Below are 22,308 nucleotides of genomic sequence, written 5' to 3' on the forward strand. Positions count from 1 at the left end.
TACTGTTTGATGTTTGAGAACAGCACATGTAGCTCCGTAAAAAAAATAAACCCACAAAAATACTAAAATCATGTTACTGGAACAGGTTAAAAATAGTTTGGTACAGCTATTAAAAGCATCCATATGTTTCATTTTCATAGTGTCAGAGACAAATCTTGCTCTTATATAAAATCAATATCCAATAAATAAGCATTAGTTACAGTTTTTAATTAAGTTACATGGACATCATGCTTTACAAACTATGTGAGAATAGCAAACAGTCTCTCTTTAAATATGTCCTGACTTTGTCACACTCAGAATTAGAGGTGCAGTAGAAGAACATTTCTATCTCTGCAAGTACAGTATGCAAAAATGAACCTCTAAAGCTCATTACTGTACCTCAAGGTAACCATCTGTACCTTTCTGAGGGGAAAAACAGCACATATCACCACTGCCTCTTGATTTTAAGGAGCAGTGTCAGTAGATATCTTTGCTCAGCCAAATAATTTTTAAGTTCTGGCAAGTTTCATTCTGCACTTGTCTTCAATATCAGCAGCGCAGTGGGTCAGTGACAAACACTGTCTCCTCATAGCAAGACCATCTTTGTTTTCTCAGCTCGACTCAAATTTACTTGCAAAACACATTTAAAGACAACTCGCGTTGACCAAAAGATAGAATGAATTAAGAAAAACCACAATAGATAAGAAATGACTAAAATAATTGTTAGTAGCTGATAAACATAGATGGTTGTGGGCATCACAGGTTTAAGGCTGGTTCCTAAGAACAGGTCCATGCTTATCTGCTTTAAAAACACTCAAGGTCATCTTCATGTGCACTTCTGGATTGTTTTCAGTGGCACTTCTATGGATCGCCCACTACTTGTTCACATTTCCCCTGAGTGTTCTCCAAAGGACAGCTCAGGACTATACAGCAGAAGTCCACTCTGATCATCTGACCCCGGGGAACAAATTCATGGTGCACACTGCTGGTCGTGGCTGGAGACCCAGCTCTCGGCACACTGCCGCGAGCAGTGGTATCACTGCAGAGGCTGGGTTTGCTTAAATGAACAACATCAGCCATATCCATTTAAACTCTGTCATCATTTGTGAGCAGAAACTGCAGTGAAAGCTCTCCTTGTCGGACCATTCAGGGTCGCTGACATGTGAGCATTGGTTGTTTACAGTGTGCCGGCTTCAGCGTCGCTCACTGCGCCAGTGTGGACATGACCTCTGTTGACCTCACGGCATGCAGCGCTGTTACCGACACCTGCAGTGCGTTTCTTTGCACGTCTGACTGACTCCATTCAGTTCACTTCAAAGCTGCAGCAGCTGGCAAACCGCTAATCTGCAGCCAAACAGCCGAGCAGCCAAACCCACATCAGCGCATACTGACGTTCATCTGCAGCAGAGGCTGAAGCTGGGCCTCAGGAAAAGTCATCACAGACTCAGACTGACTCAAGCCTGGACTGGACGGATGTGAGAATGTGACAGCCTCAGACCTGAGTTGTGTCCAAGTGCGTGTATCCATAAACAGCTTCAAAATAGTCTTTCTTCTTCTTTAACACTTTTTATGGCACATCTGCATCATCTGGACCTAGCATCGCACCTTCATTGTTTTAAGCACACACTGTACCTTTATCACATTTTAAGACCGCATACCACCGAACAGTCTTGTTGCCTCTGGTTGAGATTAAGTGTGTTTTTGATCAGCCAAGTTCCTTTTAAAAGGGATCTTTGTTTTTTAAGTGCCCACCATGTTAGCATTAGCCAACTTCTGACAGATGATGCAGTCAGGCTGAGGGCTGTTGACATCCTCAATCCAGCTAAAGCCTCAAAGCTTAGGGGTAGCTTTCACCATAGTTTGTGCTGACAGCATTTCTTCTTTTCTTAAAAAAATTGGGATTTGTGTGGATTTTTGGGGGACTGCTTCACACAAGAAAGTGATCTGTTTCCACTCTGTTTTCTTTGCCATGAGTCAACGTCTTTAATGTGTCCATTCATTGCTTTTTGCACAGCTGCAGTAAAAATTGTTTGCCTGAAAAAAGTTACATCTTCATGTGGCTGTCAGTGTTTCCTTCCCTCCTTTGTTCTCTTTCCTTCCCTCGTTAGTGTCTGATTGAGTTCACCTGTCCCTCATTGCCCTTCTCCTCTTGGTGTTTGCATTTCATCAAAATGGCTCCACAAGTTTTAGTACCTCCCAACAAAAACTCGAGAGGAGAAACATGAGGGCAGAGCAGTGGAGGCAGCATGAGACTAACAATATAAAATCCACACTTAGAGTCTCATTTTAAAGTAATGCCATTTAAATGCACAATAAACTGTTTCATTATGGCCGACTACCGCTGTAGAGGCTCATTTACAAATACAGTCTATAATCTATTTTGAGGTCAAAGGACAAGTTGTTTCTTGTCTTTTTTCCAAGTGAAAGCAGCGTTATCAGCAGAGCTGGTATGAACTGCAGCGAGGTGATCGCTATGAAGAATGAGATCGGGGATTCTTCATGATTCATGGAGATAAAATCTGCAGACATCTGAAATATGTGGAGGGAGTCAGCTGAGATATGATACAGTATGATCCTGAGATCAGTGACCCTGAGGACAAACAGAGATATGCCTTCACTGTCGCTCTGCTCTGTCTCGTGTAGTTCTTTCCAACGGTTTGCTCAAAAATGTCAAAAGGAACTCAGGTCTGTTCACACAGCTGCTAGATGGTGGGAATGTGACGCTTCAAAGGCCCCGATTAACATCAAGGAGGTTAATGGTGGAGAAATTGATCACTTTATGGAGCAAACCACAACTAAACACCAATAAAGATGAATCACCACCTAAAAAAGTATTCTGAAAAGTCTCTTTTAACTTGATCACACAGCCCGCAGCCCACCACATGGTGGGGGGAAGTGGCCTATTACAAAGATGGTGCCACAAGTTAAAGGAAGCACTTGAAATCAAACATCTCTTCTGAGAGAAACCTGGAGCATTTAAAAAGAGCTGGAGACAACAAGAAGATCCTTTTTTTAACTTCAGTGGTCAAAAACTACACGTATGGATTTACCAGTCAAAGTGGATCAAAACAGCTTTACAAAAACCATCCATTCATCCATCCACCCATCCACCCATTAATCCATCCATCCATCCATCCATCCACCCATTAATCCATCCATCCATCCATCCATCCACCCATTAAGCCCTCCATCCATCCACCCGTCCGTCTGTCGATCCATCCATCCATCCACCCATTAAGACACCCATCTATTAACCCTTCCATCCATCCATCCAAAAAAATCTTTTTTTCTCATAAGTTGTAATTCTTTAGTGCATGCACACGATTTCACTTCACAGCTTCTTTAACAGCAGTACGATAATGAGACTGCATGCCACAGAGCTGAACCTGTCAGTGCAACCATGTCACTGGCTAATATTTTTGGTCACCATCTTTGGCATTACTGAGTTCACCTGTATATGTCTATGCAGTAGCTCCATGTCTCCTCACTTAAAAAAATAAAGCTCTCTCTAGTTTGTTTAATGTTCACACAAGTGAAGTTTGAATGGTGACTGGAGTGTAAGCACTGCTGTTTAACAACTGCTTTTATGTCACACCGCTCTGAGGAATCATGTTTACGACACACACAGATGGCAGAGGCTGTCTGCTAACTGGCCCCGGCAGATCTGAGCCGGGCCGGCCAGTTTCCAGATGTTGCAGCACCTCTGGGTTGAACCAGGAGGGGGTTATGTAAGGCGACAGTGACAGTTATGCAGGAATAGCCCCGCCTCCCTCCCCTGATACCTCCGCATCTTCTGAGGCGCTGAGTCATTTCCTTTGTTTTCTAAGCATCAGTGGGAGCAGCAGACAGGCTGCAGCTGCTCGCATACGTGCGCTTCATATACACTGCACTCCACATCTGGATGTGGTTTAACACAGCGGCTATGGTTTGGGTCTCCTGAACCGCATGCAGTCACCACACTGAAGCTGAAAGTCTGACTAATACTAGATGATGATTGTTTGCAACATTTCGATTTTCTTATCCAGCCTCTTATCTCTTCTGTGACTGCGGTCGGCCAAAAGCCACCAGATCTTTATTTAAGACCACAGATTTACAGTCCTCCCCTGCAGCTGCAGCAGCTGCTGATCGTAATCCCTCTCAGAATGCTCACAGTGGATTACTCTGTGTGTGTGTGTGTGTGTGTGTGTGTGTGTGTGTGTGTGTGTGTGTGTGTGTGTGTGTGTGTGTGTGTGTGTGTGTGTGTGTTACGATACAGTGACATGGTGTTTTACTCCCTTCAGGTCAGCAGAACCCCGACAGTCTTCGCTACAAGTACAACTTCATCGCTGATGTGGTGGAGAAGATCGCGCCTGCTGTCGTTCATATTGAACTGTATCGCAAGTAAGAGTGATCCAGACATCTGTAAACCTTTAAAATATGGATGGGAGCCTTTATAAAGTTCTTAATTGTCGGTTTAAGCAACGCATTGCCTCAGTGGTTGCCTGCCTGGATTTTTTCCAGGAGTTCGAGTTTCTGTGGCCAATGAAAAACACTGGGTTAACCCGGCCTGTTGTTACCGGGACAGTCTCAGAGAGCAGAATTTTCTTTTTCTGGTTAAATCAATCAAAACAATCATAATGTGTTGAGTTCTTCAGGGTTTAAACTACCAGTTCTTTTCTAGAATGATCAGCATTTGTTTGGTTTTGGTAGATTCACCACTTTTAGTCACAGTGGAATGTGATGTGAGAATCATGGATGCTGTCTTAATGATTTTAATGATCCTTGGACCCTTCTTCTGTGGCTTTAACAGAAAATAACTATAGTTGAATGGATTGGAGTACATTGTTCGGTGATGTTTATGTTCCAGAAACAATAAATCGAGACATTGTTGGGTCCTCTCACTGAGTCAAAGCTCATTTTATTTTACAGCCAAATATCTTAAAACTAATGACACATGTTCTTTTCTTTCCATGCTGAAGAGTAAATGTTAAACCTACAAGCAGAACTTTAGACTTGGTTTTTCTTAAATACAGTTTAAAATACCTCTTTACACCCTTACATCAAAGCCTGCTCTTTAGTGATCGATCCATCAATTGATCATGTCCACTTGATGTTGTTTGAGATCAAAAGTCAGAGCCAAGCCTTTCGTCTCTCCCTCTCTCTTCTCAGGATGATGTTTTCCAAGCGGGAGGTTCCCGTAGCCAGCGGCTCCGGGTTCGTTGTGTCAGAGGACGGACTCATCGTTACCAATGCCCATGTGGTGGCCAACAAGCACAGAGTGAAGGTACGCAAACTGTTGGAAACGTCTTCACAACATCCTATTTTACTAGCCATTATGTTAAAAATGTATAGCAATGTGTTCACATCATCACTTTATGACTTGAAACAACAATATATGAAAACTAACTGAACTCACTTAAGCTACAATCCTTATCTTGTAAGATGCAGTGGCTGCACAACCTGCCATATAGTCAGGACCAATAGAGAGTAACATCAGTGACAACATATGAGACTAAAAAAGTCAAAAACAGCATGAAAAGAACAAGCTGGGGTTGGGTGGGTTGCAAATAAGCTTGCAGACCTACAGGCAGAATTGTGTAGCTTCATTTGGGTTTGATATGTAGAAGTTTTGTGGATAATGGCCTGAAATCCGTCTATGCTGGTTTAAACATCATCATCATGAGACAAGGTGGATGCTGTGGACGCATGGACTGTAAATAAAAGATGGAAGTAGCTTTTGATTCTACTGTACTAAGTGAAGCCAGTGTGAAACTGTCGTGAAACTGTATTCTTCTTATGGGCAATTTCTTTGGCTGTAAACGATTTATAGTCTCTGGCCATTATTTTCTCGTCCTATTGAACACAACCTAATACATTTCTGTAAGTTTTAATCCCGTTTAATGTGGTCTCACATGGGCATGCAGGATCCCCCGGTGTCAGAGTCAGCTCCTCGGTCATCATCTGGTTACAACAAACAACGACGCTGATGGCCAAAAATACTCACGGCTTTAAAAACAGGACTTTGTTAACAAACTGGCAACATCCTGGTGGCCTCATCCATCCAGTTTATGACCATTTTGGATCAGGGCATTGAGTTCTGATCAGATCTTTTAATTTCCTCCAGGTGGAGCTGAAGAGCGGAGCCACATATGATGCCAAGATCAAAGACATCGATGAGAAGGCAGACATCGCTCTGATCAAGATCGATACACCGGTAAGCAGACAGACGCTTGGAGAGCGAGGACGCCCCTATTTCATTTTCTTTTTGTTCTTTTTTCATCTTCACGTCAGCTCCATCTCAAAAGTTCGTAGTTGCTGGAGCAGAGAAAGCGATCCGAGCGAGTTAGCTGGAAAATTTGCTTTTGCATCTTCATTTTTCCACCTTTTTTTTCTTTTGTGTATTTCTGTATTTTCTGTTTTAAGAATTATCAAGAATTATCAAACTGTACTCTCATAATCCCTCATTTCTTCTCACCTCTTTGCTTTCTTTCGTCCCACTCACTTTCATTTTCCAAAACAAGCTATTGAATTTGCATTTATACCTTGCTGTGAAGCATGCTTTTTGTGAACATTTATCTGAACTTCTGCCTTTGATTTTGGCTCTGAATGATTGTTCTGGGGCAAAATAAAGTGATGAGTCATGAGAGTGGGCGTGTGTGGGGCAGGTGGAGACAAACGGAGCGATTTGGTTTGGGGTCACTTTGAGTTTTTGCTTTCTCACACTCTTTGTTTTTTTCTCTGGGATGACCGGGCAGCCAGATTCAAGCCAGGAAGAGAGGTTTTTACCGACATTTATGTAATGGGACGACATTTTTAGAATGAAAGGGTGGGTGCGTCCCATTTTGTCCAGACAGTCAGAGCTGCTACATCCTGTGCAGAAGTCTGTCCTCAGAGGTCAAATTCATGTATTAAAACCTTTTATGTGAAGTTTCAGATTTAATACTAAAGTGAAAACAGGACAGATGCATCTGTGTGCAGCCTTTTCAGTCTGTTTGTGTTTAAAGACAGGTAGTTAAAGTCTTTCATCTATAAATAGAATAAGAAAAAGAATTAAGGCAAATGATGTCCAGCTGTACTGAGTTGCATAAAGCAAACAGAGTGTTTTATGCAACTGTGATCTGGACTGCTTTCATAAGACTGGAAAAAAGAAGAAAAAAAGCCATAAAATGTAGATACCACAAGACTCTGTAAGAGTTCGCACACACAGGAGTTATAAAAGAATTACTGTAGCAGTTCTAGGGGCTCAGAAAATGTGAGAAAACAGGAAATGAATTGAAGGAAATGAAGTCCAGCTGTACTTATGAAAGCAAACAGGGCGCGTTATACAAGCTCTGAGCCACACGCCGTTTTCACAATATCAAAAACACAGAATCCATGTGTTTATGCATTTGGAGATTAAATGATTATTGCACTACTAATCACTAATACCAAAGAATAAAAGTCCACAGTAACATAATAAACACACACCAACATAAGGGGCTGACTACAAAGGAAGTTCATATTCAGGCTTTCAACCAAAAACCCCAGTTTTAGATAACGGTATCACGATATCACTTATTAAAGTCTCTGCTAAGCCGGACTTTCTGCTTCAGCTGCTGAGCACATTCACACGAAAAGGGACGTTTCACGCGTCACATGACACCTGCTGCCTGCTCTAACCAGAGACCTTATTACAGGGGTGTCCAACTCCAGGCCTCGAGGACCGGTGTCCTCCAGGTTTTAGATCTCGCCCTGGGTCAACACACCTGAATCAAATGATTAGTTCATTCCCAGGCCTCTGGAGAACTTCAAGACATGTTGAGGAGGTCATTTAACTATATGAATCAGCTGTGTTGGATTAAGGATACATCTAAAACGTGCAGGACACCGTCCCCAAGCCTGGAGTTGCCGACCCCTGCCTTATCAGGTGAGGATGGTAACATGGTTATTAGACATTTTGAGCTGGAGTTAATTAATTTTATCGTGTGTGCGCTCTGTGGTGCTGTTTATTTCTAACACACTGGGAGCTCAGAAACTTTAAACATTAAAGCTTAATGCCCGACAGCCTGATAAAGGAGAGGTGGAATTCCCAACATGTGGGAGAACAACAGCACTAAACAGACACCGTGATTGGGAGTATACAGTATATACACACCTGTGTCTAACTGACAATTAGACACAGGTGAAGACAATCAAGAGGAAGCCAAAGACGACAAGATTGTTGCAAAACCCTGGAATGGGACTTTACATCCTCAGGCCGTGGGTTTGAAATCACTTGTAGAGCTGAAACAATGTGAACCATTCCATCGACTTCTTTCTTGTAGTCAAAGCAAATCAATCTGAATGTAAAGTCCAAAACAAACTCTGTGCTTTTCTTTGTCCCGCTGGCACACGGTCTCTGCTCTGTGGTCTGTTAGGACGTTTAGACCTCCAAAGGTCAGGTGCATGCAGGAAGTTTTAGGAAGCTTTAAACACGAGTATGACTGGGACCCTGAAACTGATGCTGCAGCTGACTTTATGATGAGCGAACAGGAAGTGCAGAAACTGCAAACTCATTTCCAGATTTGAGGGCTGCTGAATGTGACACGATTTAGAGCTTAACCACGAAATCTCATGAAATTAAGCAGGGTAGTGTAAACCTTTATGAGTACTCAGAGGTTTCACCAGTTTATTCTGGTGTTTCAGCTTTGCAGCTTTCAGAGTGAGACATGATTGGACTCACTCTATTCCCAGAAAAAACCTTGAATCCAGTTACGTGTTCCAGTTCTTCACACTTACGTGATAAAGCTCCACACAGAGACACCGTTGCTGTAGGATGTGACGTCACGTTTTGCCCGTCAAAAGGAGATGGTGGTGGTTTCAAGTGGCGTGTTTGGCCGTCGGCGGGGTGTAACTGGAGCTTCGGGAGGTGAAATTGAGTCGGAATCCACAAATTGCTGAGCATTAGCGGTTTGTGGTTTACATGCACACAGAAACCAAAAAGGCATTTGTACTCCTGTGCAAATCACTTTCAGCCCTCCACCCATCCATCTCCACCCTTTCCCATTGTGTTACACTCTGACAGCAACGCTTATCTGGTTCCATCTGCTTTCATTAAAGAAGCACAAAGGCTTGAAGTGATAGCTGTTTGGCACGGCATGCAAGAAAACCAGAGATTTTATTTATTTATTTTTATTCACAGCTCACTTACCACAAAGAAAATGTTCACATTAGGCAATACTATCAACCTCTCATCCTGCCTTCAGCACTGAAGTTCCAAATAGGAAGTTTGGATGCTGTGGAAAATGCAAATAAAACCAAACTAAATGGGTTTGCAATTTATTTAAAAGCTGGGTTTACTGAAAATAGGATATGCATGCTTCCCCTCGATGTTGCATAAGCTCTTTTAGCAATACTCTGGGAGCGTTTGGGAAGTCAGGAGACCAGCCGCTGTGGTTTTGGATCCAAGTGTTTCCTTGTTCTTGCTTAATACAGAAATTCAGATGTCAAACTGGGCCTGCTTTGAGGTTCCCAGTTTTTAATATCACAATTTGCCAAATTTTTGTTCAGCATTAATGACTCCATCACAGATGAGTAAGCTAATGCTCTGTGCAGGAACACTCACCCAAAAGTGTGCGCTGTCTCCTCTTTTTAGCAGAGGGCGGTTTTCCTCTCGGTCTGAGGTTTGAAGTTCATGCGAGTTTGCAGCGATGAGCTGCAGTCACTGACTTTAGTTTTCCAAATGATGTTATGATAAAATCAATGAATTTTTTCCTTAAATTGTTAAAAATTTCCCCTCGCTATCTTTTCCTTCTGAAAGACTCGACCTCTCCGGATCCTTTTTCCACACAGACATGATATTAATTGACCTGAGTGGTTGGGAGTTGTCTCCTCCAAGTTTTTGTTGCATCTTTTCCAACAGTTTTTGTATTTGGCATGCATCCAACGCCAGATCATTATGCATTTTGTCATTTACAGCATTTGATATTTTGTCTTATGTTATTCAAATTAAAACAGTTTATATTATTTGCAACCCATTGCATTCATTGGAAACATGGTTATATGATATGTAGGCGATCTAAGCTACTGTGTGTCAGCAGGACAAACCTCTAAAATGTCCTTAAACTGACCTCTGACCGCCCAGATGTGTGTTCACAGTGTGCGTCGGTATTAAAAGATGTAATTGCAGCAGTCAAGTGCAGACAAAGCAGTCAGACGTGTAGCTGCATGTTGATGAGCGATAAGAGTCCTGACTATCAGAGGAGGTTGGATGAAAGCAGGACACAGAGAGACGGAGGTTTTGTTCACTTCCTTTTATGCTCATGTCTGATCGTCCACTTCATTCTTTTCCATGTCAGGACAAAAATGCTTCTTACCCCAACGACACAAACTTCATCATCTCCAGAAACTGATACAAATTTGAAGGTTTTTTTGACTTGTAAATGCAATTCTAGCTGCCTGCAAACAAACACCATGGGTGCATGATTTTGCGTCACCACCACTAAGCTCCCGTGTGCGCTGTGATGATGCTGAACGTCCCCCGATAATGTCTTACTCAGGTGTTTTATGTTGTAGAACAGAACATGAGTATGTCTAAAGCTTGTGTTAACCACAAAGCTTATTTTAGGCACCTAACCAAAAACCCAGAAAAAAAGCTGACTCGAGGGAACAGGCAACTCATTTGCAGGTTTTCGCACTGATTTCTCTGGTATTGTTTCAGCACCTTGGTATGCCGTGTGGGAAAACCCAGAGTCTATAAAAAAGCAGCAATCAAAACTCTTGGATGACGTTTTAATATTTGATTTGCTGATTGATTTTTTGGTGCAATGGGCGAGTGTACAGTGCTGTCTAATTTATCGTAATTAACACGAACGCTTATTATTCAAGTTAAAAATTCTCATATGAGGTCCAGTTAACCTGCTAACACCAAAACGTTTCCCTTCAGAGCATTTTCAACTAAAGCACTGCGGAAAACCAGCATCTTTTTTTTTTTTTTAAATATTCCTATTCTGACTTTCAGGGACACAAATTTTTTTTGACTTTTCCTCGGGTCTCTCCTGTTCTTTCCTGCGCTTCTGCCACCAGAATGTGCGTGCACCTGCAGTGATGTAACCGCGACATCCTCTGCAAACTGGTCTATAGTCACTCAGGTCTCTGTGTGTGCACTCTTTGAGACTGTGTGAGGATGCACAAACTCACAGGGTTTAAGAATATCACATAATTTGTGACAACGGTGACTGGAAGCGTGTGTGTGTGAGTGTGTATTCATGTCTTTGTGGGGACCAAAATTTGCAAGTTTACTATGCTTGTGGAGACCAACAGCCCTTATGGGAACCAAAATCCTGGACCCCACAAGTTTGAAATGTGGTTTTAGTGACAGGGTTACAATTAAGTTATGGTGAGGTTTAGGGTAATGGGCTAGGGAAAGCATTATGTGAATCAGATGTTCCCTGTGTGTGTGTGTGTGTGTGTGTGTGTGTGTGTGTGTGTGTGTGTGTGTGTGTGTGTGTGTGTGTGTGTGTGTGTGTGTGTGTGTGTGTGTGTGTTTCGGGCAGTGAGTGGTCGTGTCTTTGAGCGAGCGGGGTTCGTGTCCAGTGAAGCAGTGAGCTGGAAATGAACATCAGAGGCTTTATCAGCTTGTTTTTACTGATAAATCTGATCAGAAAAATATCGAGTAGCGTGCAGAAGAATCCAGAAACGTTCAGGTTTCAGCTCAGTAGAGACAGATTTGCATTTGAATCTTAAGTTTATATTGTTTTATAAGAATCTCTGTTGCCTCTCAGGTATGCATCATGGAAGCATGTGCAGACAGGAGCTACTGGGTGTTGTTTTTAATGAAGCCTTGCGGTGATATTCCACCTCAGTCCAACACTGATCATTTTCCCTGACACGTGCCCACGAGCAGCTTACGGGAAATGATCAGCTTTAACAGGCCAGGACGTCTGAAGGCCAAAGGCAGATTTGATCTGTTCTGTTAATAACACGGCACCGACAGCGCCACTGCAAACACTCCAAGCTTAGCATATAAGATACATCAGATGAAGTGGTGATAATAAGGAGTTAATGTGAGAGAGGGAGAGAGATCATTTTAGGGTTACAGAGATCTGCAGGAATTCTGCTGACACCATTGCTTCATGTCATTAATTACGAGGTTTGAATTCTCTGGTGTTATTTTTCCTTCACAGGCTTTATCCCCTCGGTGAATTCCTCAGAAAGCTGGCAAATCTCTGCTCTGTTTGTTTAATTCAACAGTTGAAAGGTCTGTCTGTGCCCTGCATGAAAGACAAGAGAGAGTGAGAAATGAGAGGAGTGAGAGACAAAAGGAGAAAGCAAGGAAAAGATGATGTTTTATTTGCTTTACATGTTTGTGAGATGTCAGGGCGCTGAGACAAACTGGGTCAAACTGCTCCATTAGTCATATTTATACTTCAGCTACACTTTTCATACTGTGACATGTTGGATTAACCTTTATCAGAGTAAGAGGCAGGGTGGTCTCAGTCAGGAGCGGTCTTACAATGGACTTCTTCCTGCCCACCATCGCTGTGCGCTTGCTGATCGGGGCTCATCTAATTGTTGGGCTTCTCTAATGTTGGAAGGTCTTTACTTATTTAAATTCTCTGGTCCATTTCAACAACAATAGTTTTCTTAACAGGGACTGATTCTGTTCATTTCCAGCTTATTTTTGCTCATGACTCCACTACAGTAGCTTTGCATGATTCACAGTTTGAAATAATCCTTCTTTATCTAGCAGCCGCTCATTCGTATTCTGCTTATTTTAGATGTCTTTGACTTCAGTCCACTTTCCTCTGATTGGTTGCCCCTCATAAGCAGAAAGTTTGAACAGCTGGTGGGTGGGACTGATGTGCCTGAGATGACCATGTTTGCCAACAGTAGAAAAATTGTGAAGTTTAGTGTTTTGAGGAGTCTGAACTTCTGGGTTACAGGAATTACTTTTGGAAACTTTGTCCATCCACCACTGTTGCAGAAGATTTCTGTCATTTCTGACAGAAAATGAGGAAAAACAGAGCAGATCCTCTTCAAAGACTGAGCAACACACGAAAAGCAGAGGAAGCAGTGACGGATAATGAAAAGGAGAGGGTTGATGATGACAGCAGAGGATTAAAGGGATGAACCGAACTGCTGCTGTCTTGCTTGTTGTGGTTCGTCTCGCTCTCTGCTGTGTCGCTGTCTCTGAAATTAATACCGACCCCGGCCCGTTGACTTTGTAATCTCACCCCGGACAGCGCGCCGTCATCCTAAAAACCACAGAGGGGTGAACACGGTCATTTTCCTGGTGGGCGGAGCTCGGCGGGCGGTGCGTTGGATGGTGGCTTCAGATGTTTCGAGCTGTTTGTGGTTTAAAGGTCTGATTAGAACAGCTGAACGAATCCTTTCATAACCTGACTCACATTGTTTATGTCTGTATATGTTTGACAGCGAGTGAGTTAGCGTGTGTTTGTTTGTGGGGACTGACCTCATTGGAATAATGCCCACAGATTCCTGTTGGGATTCATTATTTTAGCATTCTGTTGTTTACGTTTTCAGGTATTTGGGTCACCCTTTTAAATACACGTTAGTTTCAAACAACAAAGAAAAGGAAATAAGTGAACAACTACACTGAATTTTTCTGTTGCCACCCTGTGGTGTTCACTGCATTTTGCAGAGAGCTTTTACAAAATGTACCTTTAAAGCATAAATACTGAGAAGTTTAAATATCAGGTTGTGTTGAGAAATCCAGTCGTCACTTTGTTTATTCCTATTTCAGTCATGTCAGCTGTCGAGATGATCCCACACTGAGGTCTGCTGTCAATCAGATCCTTTGACCATACTTTTCCAACTTTTCCATTAATTTTTGCAAGATCAGCTCCACTTCTGAGATGCAAACAATGACAGAGCTTCCTGTTTTACAGTTGGCTGTAGACACTGTTGTACCTCTCTCGTGGCCTCCTCTGTGATGATTTGAACCAAAAACATCACATTTGGATTCCTAACTCCATCAGACCCGTTCCCCATTTCTCCCTGTTTGCCTTCCTTGTGAATGGCTTCCTGACAGCCGCCCCTCCCTGAGATCACTCTGATCAGACTTCAGTGAACAGCAGATCGATCAGCGGGAGCTCCAGATGTGTCAGGTCTTTGCTGGATTTTTTTCTTATTTCTTAACGTCATGACATTCAGATACTGTTCATCTGCTGTACATTTTTTTCCAGGCCTGACAATTCTTCTTTTGTCCTCACTTGTCCAGTTTCTTCAACTTTTTTAAGAGCACGCTGCACCCCGTGCCAAGAAATGCTACATTTTTGGCTAATAGCACTTTGTGAATCACCTTCTTGGCACCAAAATACAACTTAACGGTGTTATGTCTGGCATTTTTCATAGATTCAACTAAAAAGAATGTGAAAAGGGTGTGCTCTTGCATTCATATGAAATGCATTCATACAAAAGCACAATAACAGTTTTACAATACAAATACTGTAAACATTAACAAATAATAGAGTAAAACAACATCTGACTTAAAGTCTGTAACAGTGAATGATATCTTTACATGTGCTACTAAGAATTTTTTAATGATTTAGATAATTTGATTTGTGCAAAATTTGGTATTTTATAGAATTTATACACTTTTCAAGCTCATTTCAAGCCTTCACTGATCTGGGTGAGCAGAGTGCAGGGAGACTGAAATAAAGAACAGATTTCGATCTCACACTTGGCTTCTGTTTCAGGTTTCACATTTTATTTTGTTTCGTCACCTGCCATGACTCATCCAGACCGCAGCATCCACGGGCCCGGGCAGCAGTCATGTACAGATGTGTCGAGCATACCTGTGCTTTCGGGCAAGCTTTCACTGCACGCCCGGTTTCTGCTCGAGCTGAGATGCCTCCACATCTGTCACATCTGCTTCCATCCTTTCTGTTTTTTGCTTCATTTCATCTACCCTTCATTCCTTTCTGCCCTCCTCCTCACCTTGTCCCTCCTTCACTCTCTCCCTTCAGAGTTTTTCTGTGTCACTCTCTCGCTTACAAAACCTTAAGCAAAAGTGGGTCAGAGCCTTCAGGCTTGTTACTTAACGGAGGAAATTGGCAACACATGTGTCTGTCAGCAGCAGGCAAAACAAACCACACACACACACTTACAGAGAAACAGACATTTGTCATGCTTGGTGGAGTGTGGTGTTGATGAAAGTTGGGTCCGAACATCATGACTGCTTTATGTCTCAGTTTTTCTGTTCCACGTCATCCATGTGGGGCTGAAGTAGGTTAGTAGGACGGCGTGAAGTGGGCCAGCGGGCAGTTCACAGAGGGTTGGCCTCCACACTGCTGTGGGCTGGAGCCAAAGGTTCTTAGGATTTAAAATGCATTGAAGAAGGTGGGAATTGAACACCGAGTCAATGAACAACATGAAGCTACACTGTCTTTAATAGCCATTTTTAAAGTTTGGATTTTTTATTTTTATAAATCTATAAATATTTTTATAGGCAGAAAAATTATGTTTTCAGGTACCTTGTGACTCAGTGATGTCCTTCTTCTCCAGCAGAATATCAGCCTTGCAGTTTGATGGTGAGGTTTAGGTTGTTTTACGGTTAGATTTTGGCTCGGATGTGCTACAGGAGCACCACACAAGCACAAGAGGTCTCTGCTGTGATATTTGCTGAGGACAACAGTTTGTCAGATAAGGTTAAACCCAGATTCCACTTGGCATCACCACAGTGCTGACATGCCTTCGCCTCAGAAGACAAATTCTCAGTAAAACCCGTGTTGAGCTTTAGGTGATATCAGCATATCTGAAAACCAACTGCATGCCTCTAGATAAGAATTATGTGCATGGAAGGAAGAGGAGTTCCCCCAGGAGTGAAGCTTGTGGCGTCAGTCTGCAAGGCTGTATGGCTCTCCATATCAGATAAACTATATATAAGAGGGATGTAGTCTCCAGGTCATTACGGACTCTAATGACGACCTTCATGTAAAAAATAAACTTTAAGGATGGAGAAGGTTAGAAGTTCAGGGGGAAAATGCTCTGGGTGGTCAGTGTGAGTCAAGCAGTTGGAACTGGGTTAAAATCAGTCGTTCTTCTGGACATTAAGTCATCGCCTGTTGAGATCAGCCCAGCATCTCCTTTGGGGGAGTGTGAGCAGTGTTTGCAGCGGTGTGACTCTGTGCATGAGATGCCAACATTGTGTTGCAGTTTTTGAACAGCGAGTATGCCAAAGATGGAAGGAGACCACCCTTTTTTGCCTTTTATGAATATGAAGAAATTCAGTGTAAGGAGGTGGTGTCCCATGTATTAGTCTTGTAACATTAAGGTCAAACACCTAAGTGTCATTTTCCTTGTTTTTTTTCCAAGTGTTTCACTGTGTTTTCCTCAATGAAACTTTAAGGTCCTGAACTTTAAGCTTCCTGAGATGTTGTGATTTGGCACAACGTACATACAAGTGAATTGAATATTTAGCCTTTGTGTGTGTGTGTGTGTGTGTGTGTGTGTGTGTGTGTGTGTGTGTGTGTGTGTGTGTGTGTGCTCAGTCTGAATGTTTCCTGGATTTAATGAAAAGACAAACAGAGGAGGAGGAGAGAGCGACACTGAGTAAGTCAGGGAGTAATAAGAATCTATTAAAGTGCATTTAAACCAATTATTACTCATAAAAGTCCAAACAGTTCACCTTCACTGGCAAAATAAACTTTGCATTTCCAGTAGCAGAAAGGTGCGCTCAGCTTTTCTTTTGCTAAACTGCAGTAACGAGGATGGAAAAACTCCAATTTAGGAGCCAGCTAATCAGAAGTGCAACCTGCTGCCATGCAAGCAGTACAAATAAAAATCTGCTGGATTTAACCAAATGCATCCAGCTGGATTCATTTTCAGCCTCGATTCGCATCCCAGCAATTTGTTCGAACTCTAAAAATCACCTCACACTTGTGCTTTAATAACACAGCAGTGTGACTTAACTTTTTTGGCAGCGTGAGCTCGATCATATTATTTTATTTATTTTATTATTTTCATTTTTTGCAGTTGTACATGTGGCAATAAAGCATCAGCCAGGAGTACTGCCACATGTTGGTGGGAATCGATGGATATGATGGAAAATGATGTGGAAACTGTGCCGAGGAATAGAATATGGACACCAGCCTGCCTTTATGGAAGACAGTTTTAGCAGAACTTCATGTCACTCTTTAAAAGAAAGATTAAGATCAGGAACAGTGTGTTTCATGATTTAACACAAACTGAAGTGAATTGTGTTTCATGATCAGCACCTTATAAAAGTGCTGTGTTTGTAGTGTTGTCAGCACATACTCTCTGCATCTTTACAGCTGTGAAGCAACTCATTAATGTACAGGCAAATGAGTAGTGGTCCCAAAACTGAACCTTGTGGAACCCCCGCGAGTACTGCTCCTATTACGTTACAACTGTCTGGAAATATTTAATATTTTCCTTTAAGATGACACTTTCCCTTTCTGTTGGCCATCTTAATCAAAGTCCAGGTTTGGGTTTTTTTTGGGGGGGTTTTTTGAGAGGTGAAGAAGCTTATTTCTTTCAAGAAAAATGGATGATGATGGTCAGTGGTAGGGATGGGTATTGATAAGATTTTCACGATTCCGATTCCATTTTCGATTCTGTTTAATGATTCGATTCTTTATCGATTCTCTTATCGATTCTTTTTAAAAAAGGAGAACACTAAGGTCGATAAGCTTAGAACTTTGTTTTATATCTTCTCTTTGAACAAGATAGAAATTTAGGAGTAACATGGCCTTACAAACCCAACAGTGAGATCTTAAGAAATCCACAGCCTACGGCTCTTCAATGGGGTGTCACCAGGTCCCCAGGAAAAAAAATTGTAAATGTAAAATAATAAAATAAATATTCTTCCGTAGCAATAACAAAGTATAACATAAATTATTTTGTAGCAATTACACAAGAATATCCAGTAATGTCCCTGCCTACAATTAAACACATTCACTTACCGAAAATCGGGGGCATCTGCTGTGGCAAATGGGTGCAAGCTTTTTACCACAAACTTAGTCACTGCTCAGTGACATTCGTCTATCCTGGCCTGAAAGGAGATGCTACCGGTAGACTGCAGCGAGAACTGCCAGCATCTGAGCCAGCCAGACTCTGTCTGTCTCTCTCATCATGGTCACCTAAACACACAGTAATGGCAGGTTTTGTAATAAGGCAGATCGCGCTAACATAATATGCACTGTTAGTTGATTATTTACCTGCCACATTAATGGGAGAGGACGTGCAAACGTTACCGCTGCTGCTGGGTTGAGATTCACGAGTCCGGAGCGGAATTAAAAACACGACATTCATTTAAGGTCATCGCATGTTCTGTGAGCAAATGTTTTTGCATATTCGTAGTGTTTCCTCCCTTAAATGAAATATCTACTTTGCAAGTATTGCAAGTTGCCCTGTTGTCATCCGTTCTCGTAAAGTATAACCAAACTTTTGAGCATTTGAGCCGCTTAGGCGCCATGTTTCCTGCCAGGTAAATGACGCTCTGCAACGTGGTGATGTCATTCGGGGTGACTGGAATCGATAAGGGAATCGTTTGCAAAAATGGCAAACAATTCCAAGGAATTGAAACAGTGGGAACCGATTCTCAACAAGAACCGGGTTTCGATACCCATCCCTAGTCAGTGGTGTTAGTGATGCTGAGGGTGAAGGTGGCGGTGTAGTCACTAAAAGACAAAAGCTGAAACGATCCAAAACCAAGAGGTGTAGCTCCAAAGAGGAAAATCTAACTAAAGTTACTCCAGCAGGGGGCGGCATTTTACGTAAGCTGAAATATATATATTTTTTTAATGCTAAAGTTCTGTTTTTACTTATTATATTATATATTTCTTTCATATTCATTTACCCACATTTCCTCACAATGTTTTGCCTTTTTCTGGTCGCCATTGTAGTTTAGTCTCCATGGCTTAACTGGTTAAGTCCACAGACTCAGTGCACCACCTAGTGGTACAAACTGGTATTACACTAAAGTACAACCTGGTCCTAGTTCAACTTCTGTTCGCACCTCATTAACACAACACTGTTGAACATTAGGTCATAACTGTTGTTTTGTCATAGTCTGTTTATCGCTTGGTTTGGTTTTGTAAGGTTTACATCAATTTGCAACACAGGAATATACAATAACTGCCTTGTTAACTGGCAAACCTTTGTAAAAGATATATTAGAGAATAAGAGAAACATCTAATGTTTTTACACATGTCAGATATATTAAGGTGAATAAGGTGAACTTTGCAGGCATGATGTACCAGAATCACAGCTTCAGAGAACTACTGAATGAACCTCAGTTTATGTAACTGTAGGGCTGAATAACTAAATACTTGTTACAGTTTGAGGTTTAACTGCAAGAGAGCGGTGATGCTCAGGGGCAATGAGGCTGCATGACTGAAATGGTGATTTGTATTTAAGAGTTTGGGTTTTGGGGTTAAGAGGAGGCTTCATCGGAGTGAGAGAGCTGAGTCAGCTCTCCACAGGAAACGCGTGTCTGTCTCCACCGGCCTAAAGAGAATAAACTGCTGTTTACCTGTGTGTGTGTCTGTGTGTGTGTGTGTCTCTGGTAACTGGGCTGCTGCTCCTTCAATTATGGTGCACCATCAAGGTTTTTCCCGCATGGAGGCATTTCTCATGTTCAGCAGCTTTGAAGTGAAACTGTTTACTTCTTGTTAAATAGGGTCAGTCGTAATAGTCATTTCTGATAATCCAACGATTAGAAAAAGAAAATGGAAAATGCAGATTTCTGTCAAACAAAGAAAGACACTCAGTGATTTTTACTGAAAGAGGATCAAAGCTGTCACCCTTCTGAGCCAGGAAAAACTCGGATCATTTGTTTCACTTTCTGTTTTCTTTGCCCAATTTAGAAGAAAAACATGTAAAAGAAGACTTTAAACAAATCTAATGTAGCTTTGTGCACCAAGACCAGCACAGAAATAACCTCTTCCTTCTGTTCGATCAGCTGATTCGCATGTGTGGTGTCTCACTCTGTGTCCGTCTCTTCTCTTTGTTGGAACAGATGAAGCTGCCGGTGCTGCTGCTCGGTCGCTCGGCAGACCTTCGTCCCGGCGAGTTTGTGGTAGCGATAGGCAGCCCGTTCTCCCTGCAGAACACCGTCACCACTGGCATCGTCAGCACCACCCAAAGGGGAGGCAAAGAACTTGGCCTGCGCAACTCAGACATGGATTACATCCAGACTGATGCCATCATCAATGTAAGGGAAGGGACAAAGTGTGTGGGTCTTATCAAGTCTGAAAAACACCTCTAATAATTCAAATTTAAGTGTTAGAATAATTTCAAAAAGGGAGACATATTTATATACTATACATGTAAGGAAGAAATTAACTGTTACCAGTGCCGAAGTGCCTAAAATCATGCATTCCACCTGAGGGCCACCAGATGGCGATAGTTGCAAAGGATCTCTGGTCCTATAGAAGTCAATGGGAAAATGGCACGTTAGCCTGACCTCTGTATACAGTTACTGCTGACTTTATGGGCTCGGTCATTCATTTTGGGTCATGCTGTCATACAGTCCTGGTCATACCATGTTTCAGAGTGAGGGATCATCTGTGATATGGTTTCACAGTTTGACCCGCCCCTCTCGTCACATGATGGCCACAGTAAAAGAAACAATAGTCCCGAGGCTTCAGAGCTCTTCAGAAACGGCGGATAATGTTGCCTCAAGTGGCCAATAGAGGAAGTGCACTTTCCAAAGCTTCTATGTTTTCGTCATTTTTCAGCCATGGAGGTCGTAACTCTTTCCCCCATAAAGATGATTTATGAAGACCTCCCCTGCACCCTTAATGATGAATTTTGACACCTCAATATGTGTCAATAAGGATGCATTTTGATGACCATTACAATAGGAGGGTTGCTGGATAGGAAGAGGCCACCCTCAGCAACCACCGATGCACACCCAGTCGGTTTGTTCTATGAGCAGGTCTGAAATATGACAGAAACCGCTCAGCTCAGAAAAAGAGCTGCAAAAGTTTCTCCTAGTAAGCTTTCAATTGGTAAAGCATTAAATAATTGTTTTAATAATATTCACTGAATTCACGTTAACTGTTTGCTTGTTTGTTTTCTTGCAGTACGGCAACTCTGGAGGACCACTAGTCAATCTGGTAAGTGAAGGAGAAAAAATGAGATGACCTGTTTGAGCTGTATCCGTATCATTTTAATTAAGAATGATATCTGTGAAGCAGAAACAGAGCTCTGCATTTACTTGGAACACATCCACGTGTTGCAAAACGGAGAAATACATAACCTCATATAAATAAAGACCAAGAAGCATGAAGTCCTTATTAGGAAAGGTAAATAAGGAGTTTAGGTAACGCTTGGCGCAGGGTCCCGGTCCACAGCTGACTCTGATTAGAAGCTTGTTTTCAGTCAGCCACAGAAAAAAAGAGGCGTCAGATTGACTGTTTCACAAGCTTCATGTGGGACTCTGGCTTTTACTGAGAAACGCTGGCAAAATAAAGTTTGTTCCTGTGTGTGTGCTGCAGGATGGGGAGGTGATCGGCATCAACACTCTGAAGGTCACAGCAGGAATCTCCTTTGCCATCCCCTCGGACAAGATCAGACAGTTCCTGGCAGAGTCACACGACAGACAAGCTAAAGGTTTGTAGCAGTGTTATCACAGAGCTGATGTCAGAGAGACGGAGCAGACGAGGCCAAAGAGAGCAACACAACGTGGCACAAGTCTCACATGCTCGAACACTCACACAAAGCTGTGCGTTTAAAAAATGGATCCAGCCATTTCCCCTCATAATTTACAAAAAGTAGACAAATGTCTCTTTAAGTTATAGAGAAAGACCCGTGCAGTTTAAAAAGCAATAAAAGCTCAACACAGATGAAGAGAAATTCCTAACTGCTGTGAACATGCAGTAACATTAAGTCAGAATATTAGGAATATTGAGGTCATTCCTTATGAAATCAAAATAAACGTTCACACCTGAAATCAGATTTTTTAAAACTACATTTTCAGCTCAGATTTAAAAGGAAAAACTTCTTTATGAACTAAAGTTGTTTTGTCATGTGATATAAGGGTTAAGGTTTCTCTCAGTTATCAGCTGCAGTAATCATTCATTACTTCTAAATTGAAGTTTATTTAAATGGCATCAAATCACAGCAGTCGCCTCAAAGAGGTTAAAGCCGTGGTTAAAGTTCCGTCATCATTTGGTGAGAGCGTGTGGACGTCCATGTGCCTGCGTGTTTTTTGTGGCAGCTCAAGCTTGTCCGTAAAGAATTTTCATTACAATGCACAAGCACGCACAACACGCCCCCACGAGCAAGCATTAGCTGACAGTGGGAAGGACAAACTCCCTTTTAACAGCAAGAAAGTAGAACCAGGCTCAGTATTTAAGAGGCGAGAGGGAAGAGAAAATAAAAAGGAGAGTATCGGGAACC

The 22,308-nt window shown here is 42.1% G+C and overlaps 1 protein-coding gene across 1 annotated transcript in view; it reads left to right on the plus strand.

Moving 5' to 3' along the window:
• The window catches only part of LOC134633581 (serine protease HTRA1B-like), a 31,301-nt gene that overhangs the window by 3,264 nt on the left and 5,729 nt on the right, over positions 1–22,308 (plus strand). Inside the window, exons 2-7 of the mRNA XM_063482442.1 lie at positions 4,260–4,359; positions 5,128–5,242; positions 6,083–6,172; positions 19,922–20,116; positions 20,991–21,023; positions 21,405–21,519. Coding sequence (XP_063338512.1) covers positions 4,260–4,359; positions 5,128–5,242; positions 6,083–6,172; positions 19,922–20,116; positions 20,991–21,023; positions 21,405–21,519 — 648 coding nt within the window. The remainder of the gene's footprint in view (positions 1–4,259; positions 4,360–5,127; positions 5,243–6,082; positions 6,173–19,921; positions 20,117–20,990; positions 21,024–21,404; positions 21,520–22,308) is intronic.

This window comes from Pelmatolapia mariae, linkage group LG8 (genome assembly GCF_036321145.2).
Source record: "Pelmatolapia mariae isolate MD_Pm_ZW linkage group LG8, Pm_UMD_F_2, whole genome shotgun sequence".
In the NCBI taxonomy this organism is placed as follows: Eukaryota; Metazoa; Chordata; class Actinopteri; order Cichliformes; family Cichlidae; genus Pelmatolapia; species Pelmatolapia mariae.